Raw genomic sequence first — 25,045 nt, 5'->3', positions numbered from 1 at the left:
CTTTCACCTGGGCCCAAGCTGGACTATTGAAGTTCATTCATACCCTAGCATCCAGGAAATAATGCCAAACAGTGCTTGTCACCAAAGACTCGACGAGCTTCAACCAGACCTTGAACTTGATCCACGTAGATCCACGTGCGGCAGAGTACGGGAGAATTGATGTGCATGAAAATGAGAAACTTAACTTTTGTTTTTAGCCTTACAGAGTTGTAGTACAAAAGTACGTATTTTGCTGATTCCGACTGACATAATCGATGGTGCAAATCGCCAGAGCTCAAGACGTATCCTAAAATCGGACGAAAAAGATGGCGAGAAAAATCAACTTGTTTCGTCCAGCATCCGGGAGAACTTCCCTTTAACCGTGGATTCCATTCAATACTGTCAGTTCTAATTGATGGAAAAACATCACTCATGCACTCCGTCACTAACGCAGCAATTTTTTCGTGTTCCCGCATTATTCCAAACCCCGCGGGTTGCCATTGAGTCAGTGATCTATGCAGACCGGCTCTCTCATAAGAAACCAATTCGTCCTCAACTTCCATTGACACTTCTCTTCAAGCTTCCTTACGATGGCGCAGGCAGCTACTCTCGACAATACGTGAGCATTTGTGTCTCCGGAAACTTTTCCTAATACTGACGACTTGAAAGGATGGGTGCGATGTTCATCGGGGTACTATTCGCTGCAGTGTAAGTCCAGTACACATGGGGATGAATAAGCGCTGAACGCGAACATGCTCGTATAGTCTTTACGGAGGTGAATGGACAACCAACAACCATAACAAGATTGCTGAAGTTTCCTCTTCGGATCTGTTGCTTTTAGCTGCCTGCATTCAGACGTGGTACTATTATATACATCAAAAGGATCGATGGCCTCTCCGTTTTTTGGTGCGACTAGCCTAACAGTCCAAGTCCTTCGCTTTCGCGATTTATGCGCGTCCCGCAGGTTGCTGCGGTCATGATCGTCGACACTCTCCATCAGGCTCTGATCGCTCACACCGGTATGTGGCTTTCACCAAACCATCGGAAATTTCTTTGTGTTCAACAATATCATTAGTATATACATACCTCATAACCAACTTTGGAAATGCCCCGGAGCTACTGAATACGGTATGGTGGGTGATTTTAGTGCTTCATATCGTTTAGATACTAACTATACATCTGCAGGAGCTTATTGGTAGGTATCTGTTCGTTTTTAAAGGGAGCGATCGTACTCAAGTCGCATCATGACATGTAGGCGGAAGTTTTGGTCAATGTGCGCATTCTTGATTATCATCTGGGCATCTGGGCTACTTCTGATCATCGTTCTGATTCTAGGGCTTCACGGCTGTATTTGTTCAAAGGCTCGTATAACCCCCCAATCATCAATGAAGGTGGACGTCAATCTTACCCCCCGATAACAGTTTCTTGGCTCATAGAGTCTGGCAATGTACGTGCGGTCCCTTTGTCAGGTTGAGCAATTAACAATCTTTGCGACAGTGAGTAATGGAAACATATGGATCTCAGTCCCTGCGGTAGCGAAATTGTCATATCCTGATTACGATGTATGCTGACTCGGAGCCGGGTTTTTGTTCCAAAATAGTTTCTGTTAGTGGCGGCTGAATTCGGTCTGTCCCCTTTTTTGTGTTCTCATTTCGTCTCCTGACTGAACACCTATTGAACCTCAGTTTCCGTCTTCGGTAAGTGCTATCGTGCTCAACGTCAATGACTGACTACTTATTGTCTTTATACAGTTTTTGGTGTGATAGGGTGAATCCTTCATTGACTCTGCCAGACTTTTTTTTAAAATTTGACATTGATGGACATAGCCTTACTCGTGTCCATACCTTCGTGGAACTATCGGACATCTTAAAGGCAAGCTATTTCGATTACGTCTGTACAGGATAGCTCTCATGAGCACAACATAGAGTCTTTCCATCACTGTAAATGTCCTCGCTGCTGTGGCGGATACCTACATAGCTGGTCTTCTCACACTCCTTTTGCATACATCGAGGACAGGTTTCCAAAGGTTATACTCGAACTCTTAGCACAAGATTATCTTAACGCTAACTTGATAACATTTAGATCGGATTCGATTATCAACAAGCTGGTCAGTATATTCACTTCCAGTTACATTGACCGCACTGACTGCTGTGGCTTATAGATCATCTTCTCAATCAATACTGGTGCCCTTACAAGGTCGGTTCAACCGCCAGGTTTTTTCGCCTTCCTTGACTAAATAAAGTGTACAATGACGCAGTCTTTGCGCCATCGCTTCTATGCTATCTGTGGGTTTTTAATTTGTCCTTGCATACGAAAGGAGTGCTCATTTCCATAATCAGATTCTCCTTGCCCCCGCCACGTTCATATACATAAGTTTCTTCTTCTGTATGGGCAGACGTACGTCCCATTTTCCCTTAGAAATGATGGATAGTATGTAACCTGAACGTTCCTAGTTTATGCCAATTCCCTTTTGGCTACTCTGAACATTCGAACGCTTATACGAAAAGAGGGAGGTTCCAATGTCCAGGCTAGCGGTGATACCGGCTCAATTCCGCTGGGAAATTATAACACCTCCATTTTCGTAAGCACCTTTTTTCCTTTTGATCGACAACATTTGCGACCTTAACCCTCTCAATTAGAACCCCCCAAGCACCATTTCTGTCAAGATCGACACAAGCAGAGAGTATACGACTGACCGGGAGCGAGAACAGAAGCGTACTACGGACTTTGAAGATTTGAGTTCCCGAATGAATTTGCCTTGAACTTAGCAACGATGATCTGATAGGCTTTGTTATACGCGGGACTGAGATCACCTTCTCGCGACGATAGATCGTTGTCATCAAGAATGGTTCAAGTAGGGTTTAATTGCATATGAATTGTCCATCTACGAAACGATCATACAGACAGAACTCGTGATACAACCAAAGAAATTACGGTCTCAACAAGGGCATTTAACTCAGATTCAGAATATCATGTATGTACATACAATAATCGAGGATTCTAATGTCCACAGGAAGTCATCCAGTACAACACAAAAGCTATGACAAGTGGAAAAAAAATTAAACCACCGATTACACCTGCTGCGGCACTTCGTGCAACAGATAGCATCGGGATCGAGGTAGCGGCTTCCAGAACGGAGACCCCGATGGGACCAGTTGTAACTCCCATGAATACTGTCATGAGAATGATAACGACATATGCAAATGTTCTCCTCCATAGAACTCGGTTTCCAGTGTCAGAATCGTCATCAAAGAAGTCGTCCGGTCCAGATGAATCGGAATGTTCTATACACAAACACTGAATGAAGTGGAGCAAGAATACGACGGGGAGGGTGATCACGGCTCCGCCTACTGCTCCCGCTTTGGCAGAGGAAAGAGATGCGATTCTATAGGAAGAAGGTTGAGCGGCTCGGAAGATGGCATGGCCAACAACGATGTAAATGACGGAAAGTAATGTAGCAGTCAAGGATAAGGCGAGGAGCGAAAGATTTTTGTTATGGGAAACCCATAACTTCATATGGCTCGTTCGGAATGAGACTCGCGAGGGTATCGTAGCGTGAGAAAGAGCGTGAGGGGAAATAGGATTATTCCTCGACGCAACTAGGTTGGGATACACGGCGATGTGATTAGTGCCAGTGTTCGAAATTATGTTCGAAGAGGGAATTAGATGTGCATTACTTGTAGGAGTGAGTTGGAAAGGATGTCTAATGGGTTCAACGATCCACGGAGAAGGTTGCCGGGGCAAATATTGAGACTGCTCCGGCGTTTTCCATCTGTGATGGACCGTTTCTTGAGGCGGAGCACCCAAAGCATCCATGCTCGCAGTGGCAGGATTGGGGTTCGAAGATCAACCTGTTATTATAGGATCTGAAACAAATTAGCTTAGGACGAACATTCTGCTGTGGAGAAAAAAGAGATCCAGCGTCATTTATGTCATGTACAGACTTATCATAGCATAGCAATGAGAGAGCGGGCCGAAGAACATGGGACATCACCGCCTGCCCGCGCATAGCGAGTAAGCTACTGTAAGCTAACAGTTGTCTCCTTTACCCATTTCAGGCGTATATATTTAAAAAGGACAAGCCCACAAGACCATGATGTCGAAACATCGGTTCCAGGACGCTACGTAGGCGTATTGTAAATAATACGTTGTACACTTTGTACATTCGAAATTCGCATTTTTGGGTAGCAAAACAAATCCGAGTCCTACACTTCGAAGAATTGCTCTAGATACAAGCTGACTCTCGGACGTTGCAATGCTCATACGGGTAGATTGGAGGAAAGAGTCTTCACCTGATGATAGATTAGATATTTAGAGATGACATTTAACACTAACTCACAGCTAAGTTATCCAGCTCAATGTCGTGTTGAACGTGGGTCTCGACTTCTTGCTTGATGGATAACGGATTCTGCAAGAATATCAGAGGCCAAAGTTCTGGGGTATAAAGGTGAACTGACTGTGCTAGATTTCGGAATATCCGAGGAGGTGATCACAGTATCACTGGCCATGGCTCTCGCCCATTCAAGGCCACTTAACGTGGGAGTCGAAAATAGCGAGCTTCCAAGAGGGCGATTAGATTTTCTGAGCTGGTCGCGAGCATTCAGGCTATATGAAGAATAGTATTTTCTGAATATACTAGATAGAATCATACGCCAATATGCTCACGTTGCCAAGAAAGAGTTTGCGTACACTGGAGCAACAGGTTTGAGCAGGTAATTTAACATGAGCAGCACTTACAGCGGGCAAGAGCACAATAGAAGGTGATGTAAATGAACGTATTCGGCCAGATGGAGATCTATGCAAAGTTCGGTATCAATAGACGCCGACTTGATCACGCAAACCTATGTAAAGAGAACTACATACCGATATCAAAGAGAGTATCGCGCAGAAACTGAGATAGATTCGAGTGAGTGACACCATAGCCTTGTGAAAGATCACATACATACGTTGTAAGAAGTCCAGTTTTTAGACAAAAATACATCAGACGATTCATCAGAGCATCGGTTCTGGTGGTTCATTCATCCAGTAAGTACAGGTCGTGTTGGAACGCCAAAGAGCAACTGCACAAGTAACCTTTTGATCCCGGACCTTGAAGTTCGAAGAAAATACACCATGACGAACGTGATAGCTATATCGCCACCGAAGTTGAGACCATTCACTGCTCGAGAGATTTTCTGTTGGTCAAATTTTAAACATATTCATAGACAAAAAATGTGACTGGCTTACACTGAGATCCGCGAGTTTTGTCCAAGTACGAAGAGACCAACTATAAATTCACAAGTGAAAAATGCTAACTTCATGGGTTTTATCAGAAGACGAACGATTTTTTGAAGTAGACTGGAATAAACAATGAAGTTCATTGTAAGTAGTGCCTGGTAAGGGTCTTGTACAAATAATATTCTACTTACCCATAGTAATCGTAAAGCTCGCGAAAACGATGATGATCTGAGAAATTGACTGTCAAGATCAACAAATAACAGAAGGAGACAGAGGTACTTACGATGGGGATACTCCAATAAATACTCTTATTGCTCACTAGTCCGATGAACAGACCGTCAGTCAAAGGAGGAAATATCAAACAGAAACAATCATACAGATCCAGATGCGCCAGCACATGAACCTAGTATGCCAAAGCGGTCAATCAGATACCACCACAATGCAGAGAACAGAAGTTGCTTACAGTTGAATGGTCACAGCAATGAGAGCCTGAAGATTATATTAATACACGTCGCCACGGTTCGCCTGGCAGCCAGAGGGAAACGTACCGACAATAAAACCATGACCTTGGGAGTGTAATGGTAAAAAGAAACCCTGAACCAATAATACAAGGGCTTACTAGTATGCTCCTGCGATCAAACGGGAAAATTTTGAGATGAACGGCAATTTGGGGAAGTTCTAAAAGTGCTCGCCATACAACCACCCCGAGGTATTCCACATTACCAAAATTGGATACCAAGTAGATGTAAATTGAATGAGAGAGCATGATTTGATGGGCTGTATCGAGTACGCTATGCGGGAGGGGAGTGTAGATAAGTCGAAGAAGAGGAATATCATAGAGGCTTACAAGATGAAAACAACCTGTTTCGATACTGCCATTTTAGTCCAATGGGTACAAATAACTTGAAGACAGGAAAACGTACCAGAGACTTGAGTCGAAGGGTATCATGATGATAAAACGTCTTTAACGGGTTTCAGCAATCATTCGAGGGCGCAGCGAACGCCATACCGAGAAGTATATGTACGTCTGGGCAGTCGAAATCCCCCAGAGTCTGTGAAGGCATACGTTTCTTCGCGAATGCTGATGTTGATCGTGAACTTACGCGCAAGAAATGCTGCAGGGATAATGCTAAGAACGCATACACTAGTAAAAACCCACAAGTGCTCACAGAACACCGATGAGAAGGGCCCCCATCTGCGAAGGTGAGTTTAGTCCGTAGAGATCAATGTACAGTGCATGAAAAAGTTTACCGTATTATGCAAAGGAGCGACAGTGGTTGTAGAGCTGCACATTGCACTCGCCAGTATGAAGTCGATGAAGTCGAAATGAGAGACTGCTAAAACATGCGTGCACACTGATTTATAAAGGACGCAATATATGATCCACGAGGCCATGAATACGTCGTACCCGCTTGGCCGTCATAGTAAAAAATCTGAGTGTGTGCTAATAACATTGCTGGACTTGAAAATGATTACGATTTTGAACGGACTTACATATACTGTAGCTTGATTGACAAGGGAGAAGTCAGAATCGAAGGCAGTTTACACTGGTGAATTTAACGAGATCTAACGTGGCCTAGCTAGAGTTCTTAGAATTGGAAGCATTGAGGTTGAGAACAATCTGATCGAAAGCACATACATATCTTGAGTGTTGTCCGCCTACGAGATTTTCTTCCTAAAGCGTCATAATTTCTTGAGCCTGGGAAACCCTGGCAGAATGTACTGTCTGACTCCTGCCCTCTCCTGCCATTGAACTTGGTCGCTGGCTTTCGTTGGATACAAACACAATCTAAACATATTTCTTTCTCAAAATGCTTCTCCCACACCCACTGCATGATGTGGTATCTGGCGACTCTAATCTCCACGATCTATCCTGGACCCACAGAAACATACATACATACTTCGACGTGTTCCAAAGAAAAAGGATCTGAACAGTGAAAGGTGCATGAACGTCGTGAACTGGCCACAAACACTGGCACTCAAAGGGTGTATTAGAATCTGGAATGTGGATAGTCAGAAAGTACAAAGCCGTATGTGCAAGAACAGAACTCGAGGTGTTTGAATTTGAAGACAAACAGTGCATCCGATTTACGCTGCATTACACGAGTTGGCATTCGCCAATTGTAGAAACCAAAAGGACAATGGCAACCATTCAAATATATCTGATTTCTCGAACAGATGAATAAAAGTGAAAGATTTCATCAACACGAAATATTCGGGGTGATCCCTTAAAGAAAAAGCAAGATGTCGAATATTTCACACAAGCGAAATGGGCCCAATACCGGCACACAAATTGTCAGATGGATTCCTCATCTCGGACGAACAATGATAGTCCAACAGTATCCTTCCACTGCGGAAAGTCGGTAGTACCAATGGGCAACGAGCCTTGAGCAATTGATCATAGCGGAAGGCCCGAGGTTGTACCAATCAACGAATCATTTTTGACTTGAAGTTCAGTGTTTTGACGAGAAAAACTAAGAGATAATACTGGATGAGCTTCGGTATAGTACGGGGAAGATACACACACACAACTATGTTTCCGCTAGGTTTCCACATTCGTCGCACCATCTCAGTTTCAGATCACACACAGATGAATTCAAAGGGAACGTATGTTTTCAAAGTCTATACAGCCAGTTCGAAGATCGACTCTTATGCTCTGCCCTGTTTGCAATACCGGATGCGCGCTCAGTGGGCATGGTTCTTGTGATGTTCTAAAGTCCGCAAAATTTGGTCAATGCTTCTTGCATTTAGCAGGGGATAAATTTGAGACTCACTCAGGTGCACTGAAGAGTAGGAGCAAGCATTAACGCGAGAACAAGACGAGGGGTAAAGTGACAACTCACTATGATAATCAATTGTATATCCAATACCGAATAGACCCCCAATCAATGCGAGAAGAGGAGCTCCAGAAGCGTTGGCACCGTTGAAAAAACGGCCCTTGATCCCAGATATGCGAGCAGTCGCAGCGCCCTTTGGCAATTTGGAGTAGAAATTAACAAGAGGGCCTAAACCGTCTCCAGATCCTCCAGACTGAAATGAAGCTTAATGAAAGCGAGTAATGAGCGTAGGATTTCACACTTACTACCGACTTGGGTGTAGCAATTTTTGGAGGTACCAGTCCGCCGAGCTGGCGACGAATGAGTGATGCGTGCATAATAGTGAGGACGATTTTACCAACGTCTTCCGAAGGCGTCCGAGCAGGTGCCTCTATTTGACATTATTTGGTCCAGAGCCTCTTGTGAGCGCTTAATGCTCAACGTTCAATAGGCTTCAACAGGTCTAGATCTCTGAAAAATTCATATCTCCAAGGTTGCTCTCTTTCCACGCGTCGTTCATTGTATGTTGCCTCCTTCGCTCACTGTGAATATGTCCATTTTGATGTCGGCCTATTTCTCCCTCATTTATCCGCCAAACAGAAACTTCTTGACATTAGCCTCAGATGGCCATACTCAACTTCTGTGCACGAAGCACTCGCCGCGTGGATGATCTGCCAGCCCCTGCCTTATATATCAACTATATACAGGAATTGTAACACCACCAACCGGACGAATGCACTCCGGAAGATCAGCAGACGTTTACTACTAAGGATAAAGATTTGTGTTGACTTGAAAGTTCGTGTCATTCCTAATTTCAAAGGGTAAAGGAACCGAGGATTTTGACTTGGACCGTTCGCCTCTTACATATGTATGCTACTCAATTTAGGGCGACGCTAATACAGACCTGGAATGTGCGTTCGACATCCATACTGGGTTGTGTCTCTAGGTCGAGCCCTCTCGCATTCAAGCATTTCGTAACGAAATATAGAGCCGGAAAGGATAGAATAACAGTTGGAACTTAGGAACGAATCTGAACTTTTCTTTTCTTCGGGGATCTTCATCGAGACCCAGACATGTGATGGCAGAACTTGGATTAATTCGAAGATCGTCTCTCGATTGAAGACGCTAACTGATCCATGTTTGGCTCGGAGATCATGACTATACTAGTGACCTCACTTCGTACCATGAAGCAAACACCTGCATTTGCAAGCCTATCCGCATGGGTATTGTCACAGTATTGCCACTTATTTCCCTGACTGGTCTACAGACCGCGGTAGGGGACGATGATTTCCCGTTTACCGAAATCATGCGGAAAGGAATCCTTCGACGAAGATTGTAAACTTCACAAATATGGACGGCTGGTCGACGCTGATTAAAGTGACACAAGTAACGTGCTTAATGGGCAAATTGAACGATCTGTCAATGGTCACTATCTACCGCTGCATCATTTTATCAGCATAATCTGAGGAGGTGAGTTTCAAATAAAGTTGCATGTTACCAACATTTTCATTAGTTCGAAATCACAGTGACTTCAATGCGTTGAAAACTCCCGGCCAAGAAATCAATATTTATCCTCTACGCTCTACGATATTCATTCGCAAGGGATGTCGTACTGGGAAGAGGTAGTAGCGATGCGAAAGATGGCCTACTAGGCACGTCATTGACAAGAATGAACAGACAACCCAGAAAACAAATTCAGTCTCTGTTCCGGTTGGGGTATAGGCGGAGAAATGAATCACTGGATGCTTATATATCTCTGTCAATGTATGATGGTAAGGGACTCTCTTTTATTCTCAAGAGATATCAACGGCGATTTTGACGTATCGTATACAGTTTGCGATGGTTGGTGTAAAGCTTTGTGGTATTTCTAGAACCATGCAAATCGTATTCGGGCACCGCGGAATTTAACCTCCATGGAATTTATCATACAAAGTGAGCTCGGACATTCTTTCTCTTTACAATGCACAGCACAATCCGCAACCCGAATCGCTGACCGTAGGTTTCAAAAAAAACAGTCTAGTGCGTAACAATGAGCTTCTTAATGTTAATGGTAAGCTCGATCTGCTACGACATCGATCCTGCCATTTTTATAAGGAGAATCAACTGCCCGAGGAAATGGTTCCGAGTATACAGGATTTGAGTTTTCCCCGATCTGAAAAGTCAAAATCAACGACACCAAGGCCAATACCTACCAGTACCCTAGGTAGTTCAAAAGGTGAATTAGTAATCTCACTCAGCACTGAGTACTGAGTACTGAGCATCCGTTCGTCCAACAGACTGCATGGCCGAGAAGATGTGATATCGCCTTTCGACAAGCTCCGCCAAGATGATTCCATCATCTACAGTGCTCGGAGGAGAAGGTGTAACTTATAAGCGCGCAAGCAATGCACTGGCATCCCGGTCGGGAAAGTCCATAGCCGGTTGAGTTACTGGGCGGGGGAGGGAGGTGTAGTAGTCGTGAATATGAGCGGAAAATTATAGCCAAATAACTTTCCGCTGCAACTGAAGCGAACTCTCAGTATGTAGTTCGTTCTTGAGTCGAGGTGAGTTGAATTGTAGGGCGCGTGATGGAATATTTTTTTCCCAGCCTCGTGATTTGATAGAATTGGAAATTGGACGAAAAAAAATTGTGACCGGAATTTGCCGAGTCACAAACATTGATAATGTAAAGGCAAGCCAATTGCCCTCGATTTATCATCTGAACACCCACCTTTGCTTAGCCTAGCCGCTCCATCCTCCTCCTCCCCTACCTCCCCTTCTTCCGTCTATCCCTCGCCGGGAACAAGGATACCGCTTGGCATCTCGCGACCCTTACCGGCTTCTCATTATCCGCCAAATAAGTACGCTTGAGCTCAGCTCGCGGCTTCAATCGACTTCATCTTTTACCGACTATCTACCGCTTTTTTGGTGTCCGCTGACTACTCTGTCGCGTAACCAGCCAGCAATGAATCACAACATGAACCCTTCTTCGCCTAACTCTGGCGCCCCTTCTCCTGTCTCTGACGACTCTTCGATTCAGCCTCATTCACCATTGTCGTCTGGCGATAACAACCAGAACAACAGCAAAATTCCAGTAGCAAAACGTAAAGCCAATCGTCGAGCTAGCACTGCCGAGCGCCGTGCCACTCACAATGCCGTTGAAAGAGCTAGAAGGGAGACCCTGAATGGAAGGTTTTTGGTAAGTTTATTTCTCTTGCACATCACTGATACTAATGCTAAAACTCTATATTGTAGGACCTTGCCGCGCTTCTCCCTAATCTTTCGCAACTTCGACGTCCCTCCAAATCTGCGATAGTTAACTCTTCCATTGCTCACGTTCATGCTGCTCGTCGTCACCGCCTTCTTGCTTCTCGCGAGCTTCGTTTATTGAAGCTTGAGTCTGATGCTCTTCGCCGTGAACTCAACGAATGGCGAAACAGGGCCAGTATTCCCCGGATCGATGAACCCGTTCGAGGAGAGGGGTTCAGTGTGGTTCTCAGTGGAGAACCTGAAATAATACCTATCCCGGGAGGGGCTGGCCTTCAAGAAGAAGGAGACGAGGACGGCTATGGAGATGAGATGGACGATGATTACATGCCTATGAGCACAACAACGATGCACAGCGACGAAGAAGCCAGGGTTGCTGCGCTTTTGAAATCTCAACCTCAGGGACCTTTTGTGCCTGCGATCGACACCAACGTACATCCAATGATGCGAACTTCTTCGATGCACTCTCACCCTGGCGTACGCCCGATGGCATCTCCCGCCGGTGGACCTATGATCGCTTCTCCTACCGCCATGCCTTTTGAGAATCCTGTTATCGGTAGAATGTACGAATCTGTCCCCTACCACGCCGGGGATGCCTACACTGGCAACTATGGCCCAATACAGGACAAGTGGGGTCCTGTTGGTGGATACGGACCTGGAAACGTCAATGAACAGGCGTACCTAAGGTCTCTTGCTCAGAGCAGGAGATCGAGAAGCGGCAGCCAGTCGAGTGGTAGCGCCAGTCCCCCATCCGTATATTATGAACAGGCTGGGTGGAATGGAAATGGAATGAGGAACGGAGGCAACATGAACGGTGGTATGAATATGAGTATGGGCATGCACAATGGGAACATGGGAATGGTTGGAGGTGGTGGATCTACAATGGGGAATGGAGGTGTAGCCTTCGCGATGATGTAAATCGTTGTTTATCCACCATTCTTTTCCATTGTAGAACCATCGTCTTGCATTCTCATCTTTTTCCGTTCTCATTTATCAAATCGCCTCTCGCCTTCTAATATTTCCCCCTCCTTTCTGTATCCATGTTCATATACCCTTGCCCTCCTTGTAATCTTCGCAAGGCCTTTTTTAGGACTGCTTTGTTAAGGGTTGCGGTTCCAGAGAACCGCTTGGTTGTTCAACATTCATCCCCTTCCACATCTATCCCCACCTGTTACATTCCGCACATCCGCTGGTTGGGTAGACCCTCTTCCGCTACGAACTTCATGACTCAATATCCCTTACCTAACCATCTTACTATCCGACCAACCTCCGACAGCGTTCATCTTCCGCTGTTTTTGTTCTCAAGCTCGGTTATCTACTGTACAACTGCTTCGGACCTTGCGCGCATGGGCCGATCCACATTCTTTACCATACTCATACGTAGATGTGTGTACTTCCAATCTTCAGCTTCAAGCTCCAACTGTACTATTTTTATTCACCTTGCTGCTTGCGTGTTTTGGTGTACAGTTCACAACATCGTACTCACACTCCTTATTTATCCCATCCCCTGTAGTTGCCACTACGTTATCGGAAATATTTAACTTTGGTCTTTCTTTGCGAATAAAATATCTATTGTAATATGTATCCCATATCTTTGATTGAGTAGTTCGCTCTCGTCCTTGGCCATATGTAGAGTAGAATATTACACAATGTCACGGAAAAACATATCGATACTGGACTGTGACGAACTCCAAGAACTTTCTCATAATGATTCATAATGATGATATTCTCGATGTGTCGTAGACCGCTCCAGAATTACGATGGATGCGACTATGAAGTCACCTAGACAACTACCTAGAGTTGAGGGAAATTCGCGCCCCTCATCCAGATGTACAGTGGCTCAATTGAACCAACAGAAACCAACGCGTTTGCGGCCTGTTTTGTGAATATTTTCTACTTTTCTGTAGATTTCTGTTTTAGCCAACGGACAAGGATTCTCAAAGTTTTAAGAGGTCTTCGCTTCTCTTCTCGACGGCATTCGTCGGATCTCAAGAGATAAGAGATAACCAGAGAAATTTTTATACAAAGAAGGTGACCCAAGGCACACTTCCAAAGATGAAGATGTCATATATATGTAGAAGTTCTCGGAAAGATGCAGATTACATCGCCACTTCTTACCCACACCTCACACGGGCGCGGTAGGGCCTGGTAGGGCATGGTCCCTCAATGACTTGAGCGGCGTGCGCCCTTCTGATTATAGTCCATCCATGTCATTTTGCATACTAGCATGTGATTGTTGGGAACAACCTTTCACTTGACGCCATCGATAAAGCGGAAATCAACCAGACGTCGCAGGATAATGCTACGCTGAGTGATTCAAGCCGTTAGAGCATATATTGGATGAGTAAGTACTTACATTGCTGAATATCGTACGCACATGGATGTGACGTCGTTCACGAGTTCGAGCTTGAGAACGCTCTGTCAGGCAAGAATACTTGAATGTTTTTTGCATTTTCGAGGTCGGATTAAATGATCGATGTTAAAGCCTTGGCTCAATTGCCAGACACTTGAATATGAATTTTGTGCACACGAAAATGAACACTGAATGTCTTTCAAATCATTGTGTGAAAAACAACATACGTCGAACCCTAGGCTGTCGTTTCTGCGCGACGACTTGGGTTCGGTAACAAAAACACCCATCCAAAACCTTTGACCGTATCCCCTTTTGTTCCGAAAAATATGTCTGTCTCGTACGCCCAATGCAAGAACCCTACCATGCAGTCTTTCAATGCACGGATATAGAGTGCTATGTCATGCGCTTGGAACTCGGTAACAGACGGGTCAGGGTTATTTGGTTTTTGGGCTGCTGAAAATAGACTAGCGAAGTTGTTCCATAATGAGTTCAGGGCGGTTGCATCAGTATCACTTGCACGATCCGAAGGCGAAGCGCCCATAGATGAAAGCAAAGACTTTTCGAGAAATTTGAAAGCATCGATCCTTTGAAAAATAAGATCGCCCGCTTCTTTGATAGAGTGCACCAATGCAATCTCTCTTTTGGATTGTAAAAGTGACACAATGTTGATTTTATTATCAATAGACTGGTCGATGTTGTACGAAAATACATCCTGGCATGGGTAAAATTGTGTCATTAGCCCGGAATGACAAGCTGTCCGAGCTTACCCAGGTCAGCACGATGATATCCCCCACGAGGCGTCGTAGCGTACGCAAATCATCATTGTACGGTGAGATAGCAAGTTCCAATCCTTCGACAGCCTCCAGCAAGTCAAGTATGAAAGGTATCCCGCTCAAGTCGCGTCGAAAACCAATGTACTCCTCTATTTCTAGATGCGCTAGCGCAGTACCTTCGCGTCGATAATCTATAGCTTTCTGCCGTGAATGCCAAAAGGCTACTATAGAAGACGTGAAACGCTGCTGCCATGATTCGGTTGTACTATGTTGGAGCCTGGAGAGCCGGGTCAGAAGTCTGTAAATATAGACAAGGATGAGTAAGAAGATAGATGATGTGATTTGACGCTAACCGCTGTAAAACAGGATGTGTTTGCAATATTTCAACGTAGCCGGAGTTGGACGTGTCATTCCCAAGGCTCCAATGCGATGCGATAGGAGAATTTGATCTTAGCAGGCTCTCGGTATCGAGCACAACGAGAGTACAAAAATCTATCATGAGAATGAGTTGGGTCAAATCGCAGCTGGGGAAGCTGCATGCCCCAAGTAAACCGAGCTTCATGTTGGGGAGTCTCTCGATGAAGGGAGCCAAGGACAAGGCAGGCGAGCCTAGATTTTCTTGAGCTATATCTAGAACCCATTTCTCCGAAGCAAGACTAGCCGCACGACAATGGCCGTTGATGCTCAATTCATGATAGTCTTGAAAATGCGACAAGAGATCGGGCAGTTGATAGCTGCCAACAGCGCTAGGTGGCGGCATAGAGCAGCTAAGCGAGCCTGGCCAGCCGTGGCTTGTCTTGTACTCGTTCCCGACGACTGTGTGTAATTAACCGAGGGAGAGAGATTCCCAATCTTGTGGCATTAGTTAGATCACGTGTGATAATTTGAGGTCCGATCCGCCTCCGTGTTAAAGCCTGAGGCGGCAGGGATGCCTGCTCTTTGACACGCACTACAATGAAATCCCTTGATGTACAACTCACAGACCTTCCTACAGAGCTCCTGGTCTTGATTCTTTCATACTTACCGGCTTCGGATCTATTGTCATGCAATCTCGTAAACTCTCCATTCTACACAATCATTTCCAACTCTGTTTATCTCCAGTACAACATCGAGTTGTACAAAGCATGCGCTTTGGATAACAAGAATTGCACTCTCAGCTGCGCAGAGAAGTTGACAATGCTCCAAAAGAGAGAAGAAGCCTGGTCAAATTGTACACCGAGCTTTCATAGAATCGTACCCCTCAACTTCACTCCAGGAAGTGTTTACGACTTTTCAAGTGCTGTATACCTGCTCGGAGACTATACACGCCAGCGTCTCCATTATCTTCGCCTTCCGCACCTTCCCAATCAAGAACCTCAGTGGTCCGTCTTTCCTTCCGATGACAATCGGCACATCGTCGATTTTGGGTTGAACTTACACGAGCATGATTTGATTGCCTTGGTCACCGCGTAAGTTCATAACCCTTCCTCATCAATTTACTCTAAATGAAACCCATGTACCGATAGGGAGCTTCATTCTCAATCCACGTCTTCCTCGTCGGCCATGCTGTCCATCGATCTATCTCTGCGCCAATTTTCAACGGGGGATCATCATCCCCTAGCCAAGGTTCCATCGATCCACGTCGTTGTCTCTGAGCTTCGATGGGGTAGCCCATCTATCAATCTAGAGATTGTCGGGAAATATCTCGCTCTCGTGACCACTTTTTGGAGAAATCCAAACTCAAAATGCATGGTCACTGTGTATGAGTGGCAAACCGGAAAAATGGTGATGGTATGATACCTATCTCTCATGTCCATACGTTTGTCTCATAGGACATATTCGTAGGATATTAATGGACGTCCCGAGTCTTATTCCGGCGTTGTCTTTATCTCTGAGAACATCATACTTCTCCCAAACACCGAGACACGAGCGTTGGAACTTTGGAAAATACCTGGCCCTAATGAACATTCCCCTTCCTCACCGTTACGGCAACTTGCACTTCCTAGACTAATGCCACATAATGTGCTTCGCTTCATATCCTGCCGTGGAGAGCCCAATCCGAGTGGGTCGATTCACGACCCAAAATACTCCGACCGTCCTTTCCACTACGATCCCCTCGATTCCATCCTCCTTCTTCACCTTAGGGTCCAAGGGATACATCTGTCCTCTCTATTCACCATTTTCATTCATCGGCGATCACTTTTGAATCTTCTGCCTCCTCACGCGCCTTTCGTAGACATCGACGTTGAAAAGCCCGTTCCATGGGCGGAATGGGCTCCGCCGATTACATTTTGCATTGACCTTGGTGGCGGTATACCTTCGCGGTGGATAACTACCACATGTGGCCAGCGCTTCGTCGTTCTACCTGGCCCAGGGGATGACGTCGATGATTCAGACACGCCGGAGGATGATCTCAGGCGCAAGCCTCGTGCAATCGTGGTTTTTGACTTCAACCTACACAATGTTCGCAAAGCGGAGCGTGAGTTGGAAGTAGATCCTGATGCAACAACGAAGATTGTCAGTCGGGAGAAAAAGGTGATGGATGCGCAAGAGATATTTGCGGAAGACATCGTCTCCTGTCTACCTTACGTCGTTTCGTGCGTATCCTTCGCTCCTCAGTTTTCATCTCTAGATTAATCTCCTTCTGCAGTGCAACCACTAAAAAGTACCGCCTGGATGGGGTGCTTATGGATGAAGACAGGGTATTGGGGTTGCAGGTAAGTCGAGATCATCTCGTTTCTTCCATTGCCATGGATTGAACGTACATCCACAGACGGATGTTGATGGTCATATTAAATATATCGAGGTTTTTCATTTTGGTTGAATGAATCGAAATATGTATCCGATGGTAAAGCCTCTCCTGGTGCCACTGGGGGTCGATGTTATACAGTCATATAGTTCTCGTCCCTTTTTACCAGGTCCTCGATCTCCTATATTTTCTTCCTCATCAAACAGTGGTTGTCCCTTCTTATCAATTAACCGTATCGATGCAAAAACTGTGTCACTTTTGTGCATTCAAGACCAGCGTGCATTGATAGAGCGATCATGTGATACAAAGCTGCACATTTAAGCGGTATGGGGTTTACGCTGACAGTTTTACACCGAGCTTTACAGTGGAAACAGGATCTGTGTGCTCTCTTTGTGAACTATGAGACGGCTTACCAGGATAAGTGGAGCTCTTCTTGGCATTCAACCCAAACCGATGTTATCGATCAACTCGTTGCCCAACGAATCGTGGATTTGATTTCCAGGTATTAGCTAGTGAATACTGATATGTACGCTATATGAATCTCCACAGAATCGGCCACCATGTCCCTATCTGTCTACCCTTGTCCATCTCAATCTCGTTTTGCACAACACAGTCTTCAACTATGTAGTCCCATGTTATTTCTCTCACGTCCACAAGTGTATGGAACGTAGTCAGCTCCGTTCATGTTCTCGTTGACTTTCCGTCAGCGACTCCTATGAGTGAATAGAGTATGCTTAATTATTTGGAAGTGATTGATATAACGGCGCAGCTAGATCGGGCGAATAAGAGGGAGTCGGGGCCTTTCGTAGTTGTGGCTGCTGTCGGGAATAGATGCTCGGGGTAGGATAGAATAGTTAAATTTCTAGCTGCATCGTCAGGAACGGTAATCTTCTTGCATGTGGGTCAACTGCAACTTTTCGGAGGAGCCGGGTCATGCTGTATGGTGCACCAAGTCGGGATCAGCGAGTAATCGGCTGTAATCGGCATCATACCCATACTGGAAGAGTTTGTGGGTATCGCGATCGCCTTCATTTAGATTAGACATCTCCCGACTCCGCTTCCCTCCCTTGAACGTTCTGCCGTCGCAAGATTCTTCAGTACTACCCTAAGCCTTTACTCATGTACTTCCGGTCAATGAAGTGTTTTTAAAAAAGACTCCAGAGGTCTAGAAGGTCAGACTTGGTCAGACCAAGATAGCACCGTGGGTACTTGTGGGAAGATTTGAGCGCGTCTTATCTGGTGTTTTCTATTCGAGTCTTTCATATTCAAAATGCGATCCCGTTTTTGCAACTTTTTGACATATGTTCCTGCGCCATAGAGAAGATATGATCTTCATGATTCTTCAGCGTAAGTTTAACCCGCTCCACCACCATGTCTTATGAAGAGAAAGCACCAATCCCTACGATGGAAAAAGACGAGGCGGAACTGGCAAAGATGGGGTACAAGCAAGAACTCAAGTAAGATTCACAGCTTTGAAGAATCTCATTCGATGGTAATCAATGATGTAGGCGAGAATTGGGCTTAATGCAGGTGTGTAAGCTTTGACCTCTCATCGAATCGATACTGAAATCGAAAAACTTTCAGAACTTCGGGGTACGATCACAGTTTCGAAAGTACACGAACTTGAAGGTCCTGAGACCGCATGCAGGTCTCTTTTTCTATCATATCAGTGATAACAGGAATTCCGTCCCTCTTTTTGTATGGTTTGAACACGGGAGGTCCCTCGGTGATGGTCCGGTAGCCCTCTATCTTGGAATCCCTCTCTATAGACTGATTACGCCACTTCTTTACAAAAGGTGTATGGATGGATTATTGTCTGTGAGGCGGGAAGATTTCGAATTTGGTCGAAGTATTGAAGCCATCCTCAATCTAGCATTTTTTACTCTGCTCGTCGGGATGGCCATGGCAGGTGAGTCCCTTGATTTATTTATGTTCTTCATCTAATATGTTCTGTTCAGAAGTCTGCAGGTATTTGTTACTAAGTCTTATACGTTGAGGTTCATATCCGAATCCCTGCAGTGCTCACCCTACCTCCGGTGGTCCTTATTTTTGGGCTGCCATGCTGTCGAAACCCAAAAATGCCCCACTCGCATCCTGGATAACCGGTAGAAAAATTGTCGTTCTATCCAAAGATCTTTCATCCAACACATAAACATAGGTTGGTTCAATCTTCTAGGTCAAGTCGCGGTCACCACCGGAATATCGTGTGTTTTTCCATTTTGAGAATTAGGGAAGTAAAGTTTATTCGTTTTTAATTAGGTTTGCCTGTGCAAGTTTTATTTCCACTCTGAGCACCTTCAAAACCGGATTCGTTCCTTCTCCGAACACTCAAATAGGTGCCATCAGCTTATGAAACCTTCAACACTAAGAGTAATACTCCTTCTCCAGGTGTCTATGCTGCGGTCCTTTTTACACAGGGTTTGTCAATTGCGCGTCTTCAATCCTTGTTTTTTCAATGTCTTCACAGGATTAATCAATACGTATGAACATATATGTGAAGGACGCAATATCATCTTTCAACGTCTTCTGCAGGTTTGGAGTCAGAGTATTGCATTATCTGAACAATGTTTCTGTCTGGTGGCATGCCATTGGAACTTTTGCTCTGGTCATCGCCATTCTAGCTAAAGCCCCCACACATCAATCAGGTCATTTCGTATTCCAGACATTCATCGATGGCACAGGCGGTTGGGCTGAAAGAGCTAGTCCTGCCTATGTTGCCGTCACTGGTGTAAGGCTCTTTGAATTCTGCATCATTCCCCTTTTGTGCTAATCATCTCCCGAAGATTCTTATGGCTCAGGTAAGTTTCAAGATTCAGGATTGATGAATATTGTATTTAAGTTATCGATGTGCCAGTACACTCTCACTGGTAAGTGTTGAAATTCCTCCTATTCAACCGGTTAAATTCACCTCTTATCAACCAGGTTTCGATGCTAGTGCACATGTGAGTTAGCGGTTTCCTTGAATTTTTCCCTTCCAGTCCATGTATATGACAAATCCTCTAGATGACCGAAGAGACTACCAATGCAGCGATGTCAGGAAGCATTGGTATTTAAAAATTTTAATCGATCTCTTAAACGCCATATACTTAGGAACGTATCATAGGCATCATAATGGCAATCGGGGTGTCTGCGCTTCTTGGAATGTATCTTTTACTGGGGTTGCTCTTCTCAATTCAGGACTTGGACACCACCATCAACTCTGCGACCGGAGAACCCGTAGCACAGATTTTCCTAGATTGTGTTGGGGAAGATGGAGCTATCGTTCTAATGGTGTTCAATCTTCGGAATTCAAAGAAACGGATGTCACTGATAGTTTATCCTTCCATAGATTATCGTGATTGGCGCAATGTATTTCTGTGGGTGCGTCGTTCCCGTAAGTTATTCTAAAATTGCCCAACATTGAACGCTCTACGGCACCCTCATTGTAATGTATCAGAACGTTCTCTGTTACGTCCAATTCGCGAATGATGTATGCTTTCGCCCGTGACGGTGGTTTACCTGGGTCCAAGTTCTTTGCCTACGTAAATACTACTTGGAGATCTCCGATTCGTACAGGTGAGCTTCCGACACCACTGTTTTTGTGGAGGGTATCTACTTACTGACTGTTCCTGAAGTTTGGCTTGCATGCACTCTTAGCTTTATTCTAGGGCTACCTGTAAGTAGTTACCTACGTTCTCATCTTTCGAGTAACAATATATGTTCCGTAGAGCTTGGGCAGTGCGGTCGCTTTCTCTGCTGCAACTAGTATCGCTACTATCGGACTATACATTTCCTATGGCAAGTTCGATTTGGGTTCCGTAATATTCCGGCTGAATCCCTCCAACAGCTGTTCCTATCGCACTGCGAGTGATCTATCACGCTGACTTTGTTCGCGGGCCTTTTCACCTGGGAATATTCTCGTTCCCAGTTGCCATCACTGCAGTGGTTTGGATCGCGTTCATATCCATTGTTTTCATCCTACCCCAAGAAAATGTTCGTCCTATCCATCTAACTCTCCATGTATATTGACCTTCAACCTCGATTATCTAGCCTGTAGACTCTCAAACTCTCAATTATGCTATTGTTGCCGTGGGCATTGTTATAACATACAGCTTCGGATATTGGTTGATTAGCGCCCGGAAATGGTTTGCTGGTCCTGTAAAGCAGATAGCCGGTACGGTTTAAAGTTTCCTTCTCCGTGACGCGTGGAGCTGACTGTGGATCTCCAGCTGAAGAAATGGGTATCAATGTGATGGAACCGGGATCAGCGGGGAAGGACCAGTGATCTTCTAATCAGATCCTGTCGGTGGACGGACATTTCATACTCGTGTTCTCTGAGCATGTCCTGACAATATGGTACATGCTGTTGATACATAGATGCAAAAGAGCCTTCAGATGTTCCACTCCTTGTGCAGCCTTCACAGACCTTGATGAAAAAAATCCAGCTGAGCGAGCAGACCGGGGACCAGAGTGACGCAATTTTCGCTGCTTGTTCTCCCTCGGGCCAATACTTAGAAGTTTTACCTAGTTTTGCCAGCATACAAACTTGGATAGGATAGGATTTATGTATTCAATGGTTCCTCGTGTGAGCTAATGCAGCAACTGAGTTCTGACACGTCGCATTGACATAGAGTCGGGATTCTCATTTCAACACGGACCAACATTCCGAAAGCCATGATTGATAATAACAGTGCTTCTCTGGTGCTTCCTTTATTTTTCCTTTCCAACCATATCTTCTTGTATCATGCCTACAGAGTGGAAACCCAAGAGAGACTTTGCGGAAGGTGAGTGTTACTGAGTTCTGAGGTCACATTTGCTAATGTTTGTCTTGGTCTTATTATCTTCAGTGGAAAGATTGTTATGTGCGCCGGGAAACCTGCATGAGGTCGAAACTCGTGTGAGTATCAATCTGTCTTACGCTTGACCTTTGGATCAACTTCAATGAAGGTTATCGATGGTCTGGTGCAACGCGTTTATAAGAATCTATGGCCATCTATTCGCGCGTTCTGGTTGACAGCCGTTCAGCTCCACGGCGAGAAGACATATGCCGTGTTTGAGAAGCAACGGTTAACATTTCGTGAAGTGAACGAACGCGCGGCCAAAGCCGCCAGCATCTTTCGCGAAATATACGGTATATCTAAAGGTAAGAATAAGGCAAGGCTTCCTTCAAACTATCAGCTCAACTTTAAGATAACTCCAAGGGGACCGAGTTGCTATATGCTGTCGTAACTATCCAGATTTCCTCGTTGCATTTTGGGCTTGTCGTAAGTCCGAACTCTAATGAGCATTTCCGGTTAATTCAGACTGTTCGTTGTAGATCTAATTGGCGTTGTTTCTGTGTTGGTCAACGCGTATGTCATGGCGGTCAAATTCTCACCAAGTGATTAGCTGAAAGCATTACACGTAGCTGGCTGCCCGCTGAGCCACTGCGCCACTGTCTCGTCCAGACCCAATGCGCCCTAGTCATCATCGATCCTGAACGAGCGGATAGACTCGTGTCTTTCGTTCATGAACTGAAACTGCGGGGTGTGAAAGGTGTTTTAGTCTTGGAAGGTCATGAAGGCAAAGGGTCGTGGCCTGGTATGCAAGACTGGTTGACAATCTTCCAGAACTACAAGGGCAATTACCAGAACGTCCTCCAACAAGACCCCCAAATATTGCCTGAAGACAACGCAACAATCATATTCACCTCCGGAACTAGCGGATTGCCGAGTATGTTCGAAGGCTGAAGAGATATGAACATCTCATTCTAACGTTAAAACTGTAGAGGGTGTCCTGAGCACACAACGAGCATTTTTATCCAATCTCCCAAATGTGAGACATAACTATAGCTTGTTTTTTTGATATAGTCTAATCAAGGATACCAGAATCTCGTTGGGCGTAGTCGCGCGTTGTTGCGACGAGGTGAGGATCTGGTCATGGCTCCACCCCCCGGTCCACAACCTGGCATCTTGCTACCGACTCCTCTCTTCCACGTTACTGGTACCTCTCTTACAGTAGGAAACTTTCATTATAACTTTGAAAGCGAAGAACTGAAAAGAAGTTTACTTCAGTTGACGGGCGCTCTGTTAGGCGCCAAATTGATTTTGATGCGTAAATGGAATGTTAATGAAGGTGACTAACGCCTCTAAATTTTCTTGACTTGAATTCCTCTCTCATCCATCTTGCTGCTTAGCGGCTAGGTAATATGCTCATTCTATGACATGTATCGCGGCTAGTCTAACCTTTTAACTCTCCTGAAGGCTAATCAAGGAAGAAAATGTTGCAATAACAGGAGGGTGAATAAACTTTCAAGCCAGAGAAACCATTGCCCTCATATTTGAATCAGGGTTCCTTCCACTGTGTCCGATCTAGCTGAAAGCTCAGCATATGGCGCACCTTTGCAAACTATCCTGTACGGGGGTTCCGCAGTGTCCGTAGCTCTAGCAAAGAGAGCGAGAAAGGCGTTTCCCATGGCTATGTTGTATGTCAACTCATGGATTGTTTACCTTCTGAATGGGTCAATAACAGTAATCAACAGAAGTCAAGCTTACGGCCTGACGGAAAGTAACGCAACCTCCGTTGGTTTCAGTGAGGCGTATTTATCATTCAGTTCGAATATAAACTCACTTACGTGGATTTCCAGGCGGAGAAGATTACGAGGCAAGTATCACAACGCAATGCTAGTACTTGCGACTCTAATACGGTACAATTTTCGTAGCAAAGGCCTGAAAGCTGGTTAGTCATTGGATTTCGTTGACAACAAAGTTGATACGGGTTTCATCTAGCGGCCGTGTTCTACCCACCAACGAAATCATGATAATGAATGATGATATCCCGTGCCCAACTGGATCAACAGGTGAAATTTGGATAAGAGGACCAAATGTGATGAAGGGATACTTCGGGGATCCTGGTGTGTGCACTACTACGTATGAAATTGGCTTTATTGATGTAAGGATTTAGTGGCAACAAGCAAGGTAATCTTATCATTTTAAACTTGAGTCCAAGATTTCTGAACCCTCCTCAGGCACTCACAAAAGACGGTTGGCTCAAAACGGGTGATGTAGGATACCTTGATGAGGAAGGCTTCTTATATATCAAGGACAGACTTAAAGATATCATAATTCGAGGTGTGGAACTCATTCTACTCGTATCTACCTTCCACTGAGCTTAATCTAGGTGGAGAGAATGTGGTCAGTCATGAGATAGTTCTGCGTATTGGACCATATTCACAAAATTCATGTCTTAGGATTCTGTTGCCGTTGAAAATGCCTTGTATGAACATGAAGGTGGTGAGTGTTTCCATCGCTAGTCTTAAAATCCTTCCCCTTTGCCACGGAAAACCATTCGATTCAGATTGTCATTGATTGTCGGTCCTTCAGTCCTAGAAGCAGCTGCCGTAGGCGTGCCCGACGATAGACTCGGAGAGCTGGTAACCGCAATAGTTACCGTCAAGCCTGCTTTCAGAGGTAAAGTCTCCCCAAATGCCTTGATGGTATTGGCGAACAAACGGTCAGGAGTTCTGGGCTTGAACACTCAGCATGTTGCTAACGTTGTTATCAGTTTGCCAAAATTTGCGGTGCCTGTGATGATACTGGTCAGAGAGGATGATTTTAGTAAGTGATGACTTGGTCTTGTTTACATCATTTTTGATCAGAATCGTTAGGTCACACACCTTCTGGAAAGATAATCAAAACAGAGCTCCGGAAGATTGCTGCTGAGGAGTGGTCTAAACGATCTCACGAGGGGTCAGAGACTATTATGCGCAGAGCGAAATTATGAATACGCCGATAGTACTTCTGGAGAAATGCTACATGGAATTTAGAAAGGACCTGAAAAGGAAAGGAAGTTCGCTCAATTGAGCGGCATATCTGAACCCCGTACAGTCCGAGGATTGACACTGAATTACGCGAAACCAAATTTGCGTCTTTATACCGACATACAAGGAGGATATTCTCTTGCGAAAACCCGGGAA

General features: G+C 45.0%; 8 protein-coding genes across 8 annotated transcripts; 5 read left to right on the top strand and 3 right to left on the bottom strand.

Annotated features, from left to right (window-relative positions):
* Window positions 1–569: 569 nt before the first annotated feature.
* C8R40DRAFT_1262886 (uncharacterized protein) lies at window positions 570–3,432 on the top strand (the record flags this gene model as incomplete). The annotated part of the gene is made up of 23 exons (XM_046233853.1): window positions 570–598; window positions 649–687; window positions 744–885; window positions 944–998; window positions 1,055–1,112; window positions 1,165–1,174; window positions 1,235–1,426; window positions 1,449–1,475; window positions 1,580–1,604; window positions 1,665–1,676; window positions 1,731–1,746; window positions 1,806–1,851; window positions 1,905–2,005; window positions 2,062–2,086; window positions 2,141–2,175; window positions 2,237–2,264; window positions 2,319–2,376; window positions 2,398–2,409; window positions 2,433–2,560; window positions 2,619–2,694; window positions 2,883–2,953; window positions 2,993–3,260; window positions 3,287–3,432. 23 exons carry the CDS (start codon window positions 570–572, stop codon window positions 3,430–3,432), a joined length of 1,599 nt encoding a protein of 532 aa, XP_046090427.1.
* Window positions 3,433–4,055: 623 nt separating this feature from the next.
* On the bottom strand, window positions 4,056–5,808 carry C8R40DRAFT_592604 (uncharacterized protein). The gene is made up of 15 exons (XM_046235560.1): window positions 5,745–5,808; window positions 5,660–5,685; window positions 5,574–5,599; window positions 5,480–5,514; window positions 5,388–5,424; window positions 5,301–5,316; window positions 5,206–5,245; window positions 5,053–5,153; window positions 4,926–4,985; window positions 4,843–4,870; window positions 4,717–4,774; window positions 4,645–4,669; window positions 4,437–4,584; window positions 4,319–4,387; window positions 4,056–4,271 (listed from the first exon to the last, which is right to left on the bottom strand). The coding sequence occupies exons 1-15, from the start codon at window positions 5,757–5,759 to the stop codon at window positions 4,239–4,241; spliced, it is 717 nt and encodes a 238-aa protein (XP_046090426.1). The 5' UTR covers window positions 5,760–5,808; the 3' UTR covers window positions 4,056–4,238.
* Window positions 5,809–7,881: 2,073 nt separating this feature from the next.
* Window positions 7,882–8,350, bottom strand: C8R40DRAFT_1166574 (mitochondrial F1-F0 ATP synthase subunit F of fungi-domain-containing protein; the record flags this gene model as incomplete). Its single annotated transcript, XM_046230872.1, has 4 exons — window positions 7,882–7,907; window positions 7,971–7,979; window positions 8,040–8,226; window positions 8,279–8,350. 4 exons carry the CDS (start codon window positions 8,348–8,350, stop codon window positions 7,882–7,884), a joined length of 294 nt encoding a protein of 97 aa, XP_046090425.1.
* A 2,618-nt stretch (window positions 8,351–10,968) lies between these two features.
* C8R40DRAFT_1166573 (uncharacterized protein) lies at window positions 10,969–12,176 on the top strand (the record flags this gene model as incomplete). Its single annotated transcript, XM_046230871.1, has 2 exons — window positions 10,969–11,190; window positions 11,247–12,176. The coding sequence occupies 2 exons, from the start codon at window positions 10,969–10,971 to the stop codon at window positions 12,174–12,176; spliced, it is 1,152 nt and encodes a 383-aa protein (XP_046090424.1).
* A 1,670-nt stretch (window positions 12,177–13,846) lies between these two features.
* C8R40DRAFT_1166572 (uncharacterized protein) lies at window positions 13,847–15,144 on the bottom strand (the record flags this gene model as incomplete). The annotated part of the gene is made up of 3 exons (XM_046230870.1): window positions 13,847–14,323; window positions 14,379–14,682; window positions 14,738–15,144. 3 exons carry the CDS (start codon window positions 15,142–15,144, stop codon window positions 13,847–13,849), a joined length of 1,188 nt encoding a protein of 395 aa, XP_046090423.1.
* Window positions 15,145–15,338: 194 nt separating this feature from the next.
* On the top strand, window positions 15,339–17,122 carry C8R40DRAFT_1036444 (uncharacterized protein; the record flags this gene model as incomplete). Its single annotated transcript, XM_046223581.1, has 4 exons — window positions 15,339–15,832; window positions 15,890–16,154; window positions 16,209–16,960; window positions 17,014–17,122. 4 exons carry the CDS (start codon window positions 15,339–15,341, stop codon window positions 17,120–17,122), a joined length of 1,620 nt encoding a protein of 539 aa, XP_046090422.1.
* A 1,394-nt stretch (window positions 17,123–18,516) lies between these two features.
* Window positions 18,517–21,376, top strand: C8R40DRAFT_1035891 (APC amino acid permease; the record flags this gene model as incomplete). Its single annotated transcript, XM_046223538.1, has 22 exons — window positions 18,517–18,569; window positions 18,621–18,642; window positions 18,697–18,705; window positions 18,761–18,844; window positions 18,909–18,930; window positions 18,986–19,021; window positions 19,110–19,217; window positions 19,271–19,316; window positions 19,372–19,448; window positions 19,501–19,558; window positions 19,645–19,840; window positions 19,952–19,979; window positions 20,035–20,054; window positions 20,116–20,158; window positions 20,216–20,382; window positions 20,441–20,472; window positions 20,549–20,667; window positions 20,727–20,767; window positions 20,820–20,904; window positions 20,939–21,084; window positions 21,142–21,265; window positions 21,321–21,376. The coding sequence occupies 22 exons, from the start codon at window positions 18,517–18,519 to the stop codon at window positions 21,374–21,376; spliced, it is 1,572 nt and encodes a 523-aa protein (XP_046090421.1).
* Window positions 21,377–21,789: 413 nt separating this feature from the next.
* Window positions 21,790–24,852, top strand: C8R40DRAFT_1262879 (uncharacterized protein; the record flags this gene model as incomplete). The annotated part of the gene is made up of 22 exons (XM_046233852.1): window positions 21,790–21,875; window positions 21,939–21,988; window positions 22,039–22,234; window positions 22,293–22,355; window positions 22,409–22,442; window positions 22,499–22,803; window positions 22,859–22,905; window positions 22,959–23,087; window positions 23,145–23,205; window positions 23,303–23,308; window positions 23,333–23,369; window positions 23,420–23,554; window positions 23,612–23,661; window positions 23,717–23,733; window positions 23,792–23,808; window positions 23,859–23,983; window positions 24,034–24,047; window positions 24,098–24,200; window positions 24,250–24,263; window positions 24,320–24,362; window positions 24,453–24,686; window positions 24,728–24,852. The coding sequence occupies exons 1-22, from the start codon at window positions 21,836–21,838 to the stop codon at window positions 24,850–24,852; spliced, it is 1,845 nt and encodes a 614-aa protein (XP_046090420.1). The 5' UTR covers window positions 21,790–21,835.
* Window positions 24,853–25,045: the final 193 nt, after the last annotated feature.

Source organism: Lentinula edodes, assembly GCF_021015755.1.
Source record: "Lentinula edodes strain Le(Bin) 0899 ss11 chromosome Unknown C8R40scaffold_4, whole genome shotgun sequence".
In the NCBI taxonomy this organism is placed as follows: domain Eukaryota; kingdom Fungi; phylum Basidiomycota; class Agaricomycetes; order Agaricales; family Omphalotaceae; genus Lentinula; species Lentinula edodes.
This window is presented reverse-complemented; position numbering and strand designations above follow the sequence as displayed.

Excerpts from the sequence above, each read along its gene's own strand:
- C8R40DRAFT_592604 (XM_046235560.1), bottom strand. Across the intron at positions 5,154-5,205 it reads CAAAACTCGCGGATCTCAGT|AAAATCTCTCGAGCAGTGAA; the intron begins GTAAGCCAGTCA and ends TTTGACCAACAG. Across the intron at positions 4,775-4,842 it reads CGATACTCTCTTTGATATCG|ATCTCCATCTGGCCGAATAC; the intron begins GTATGTAGTTCT and ends AACTTTGCATAG.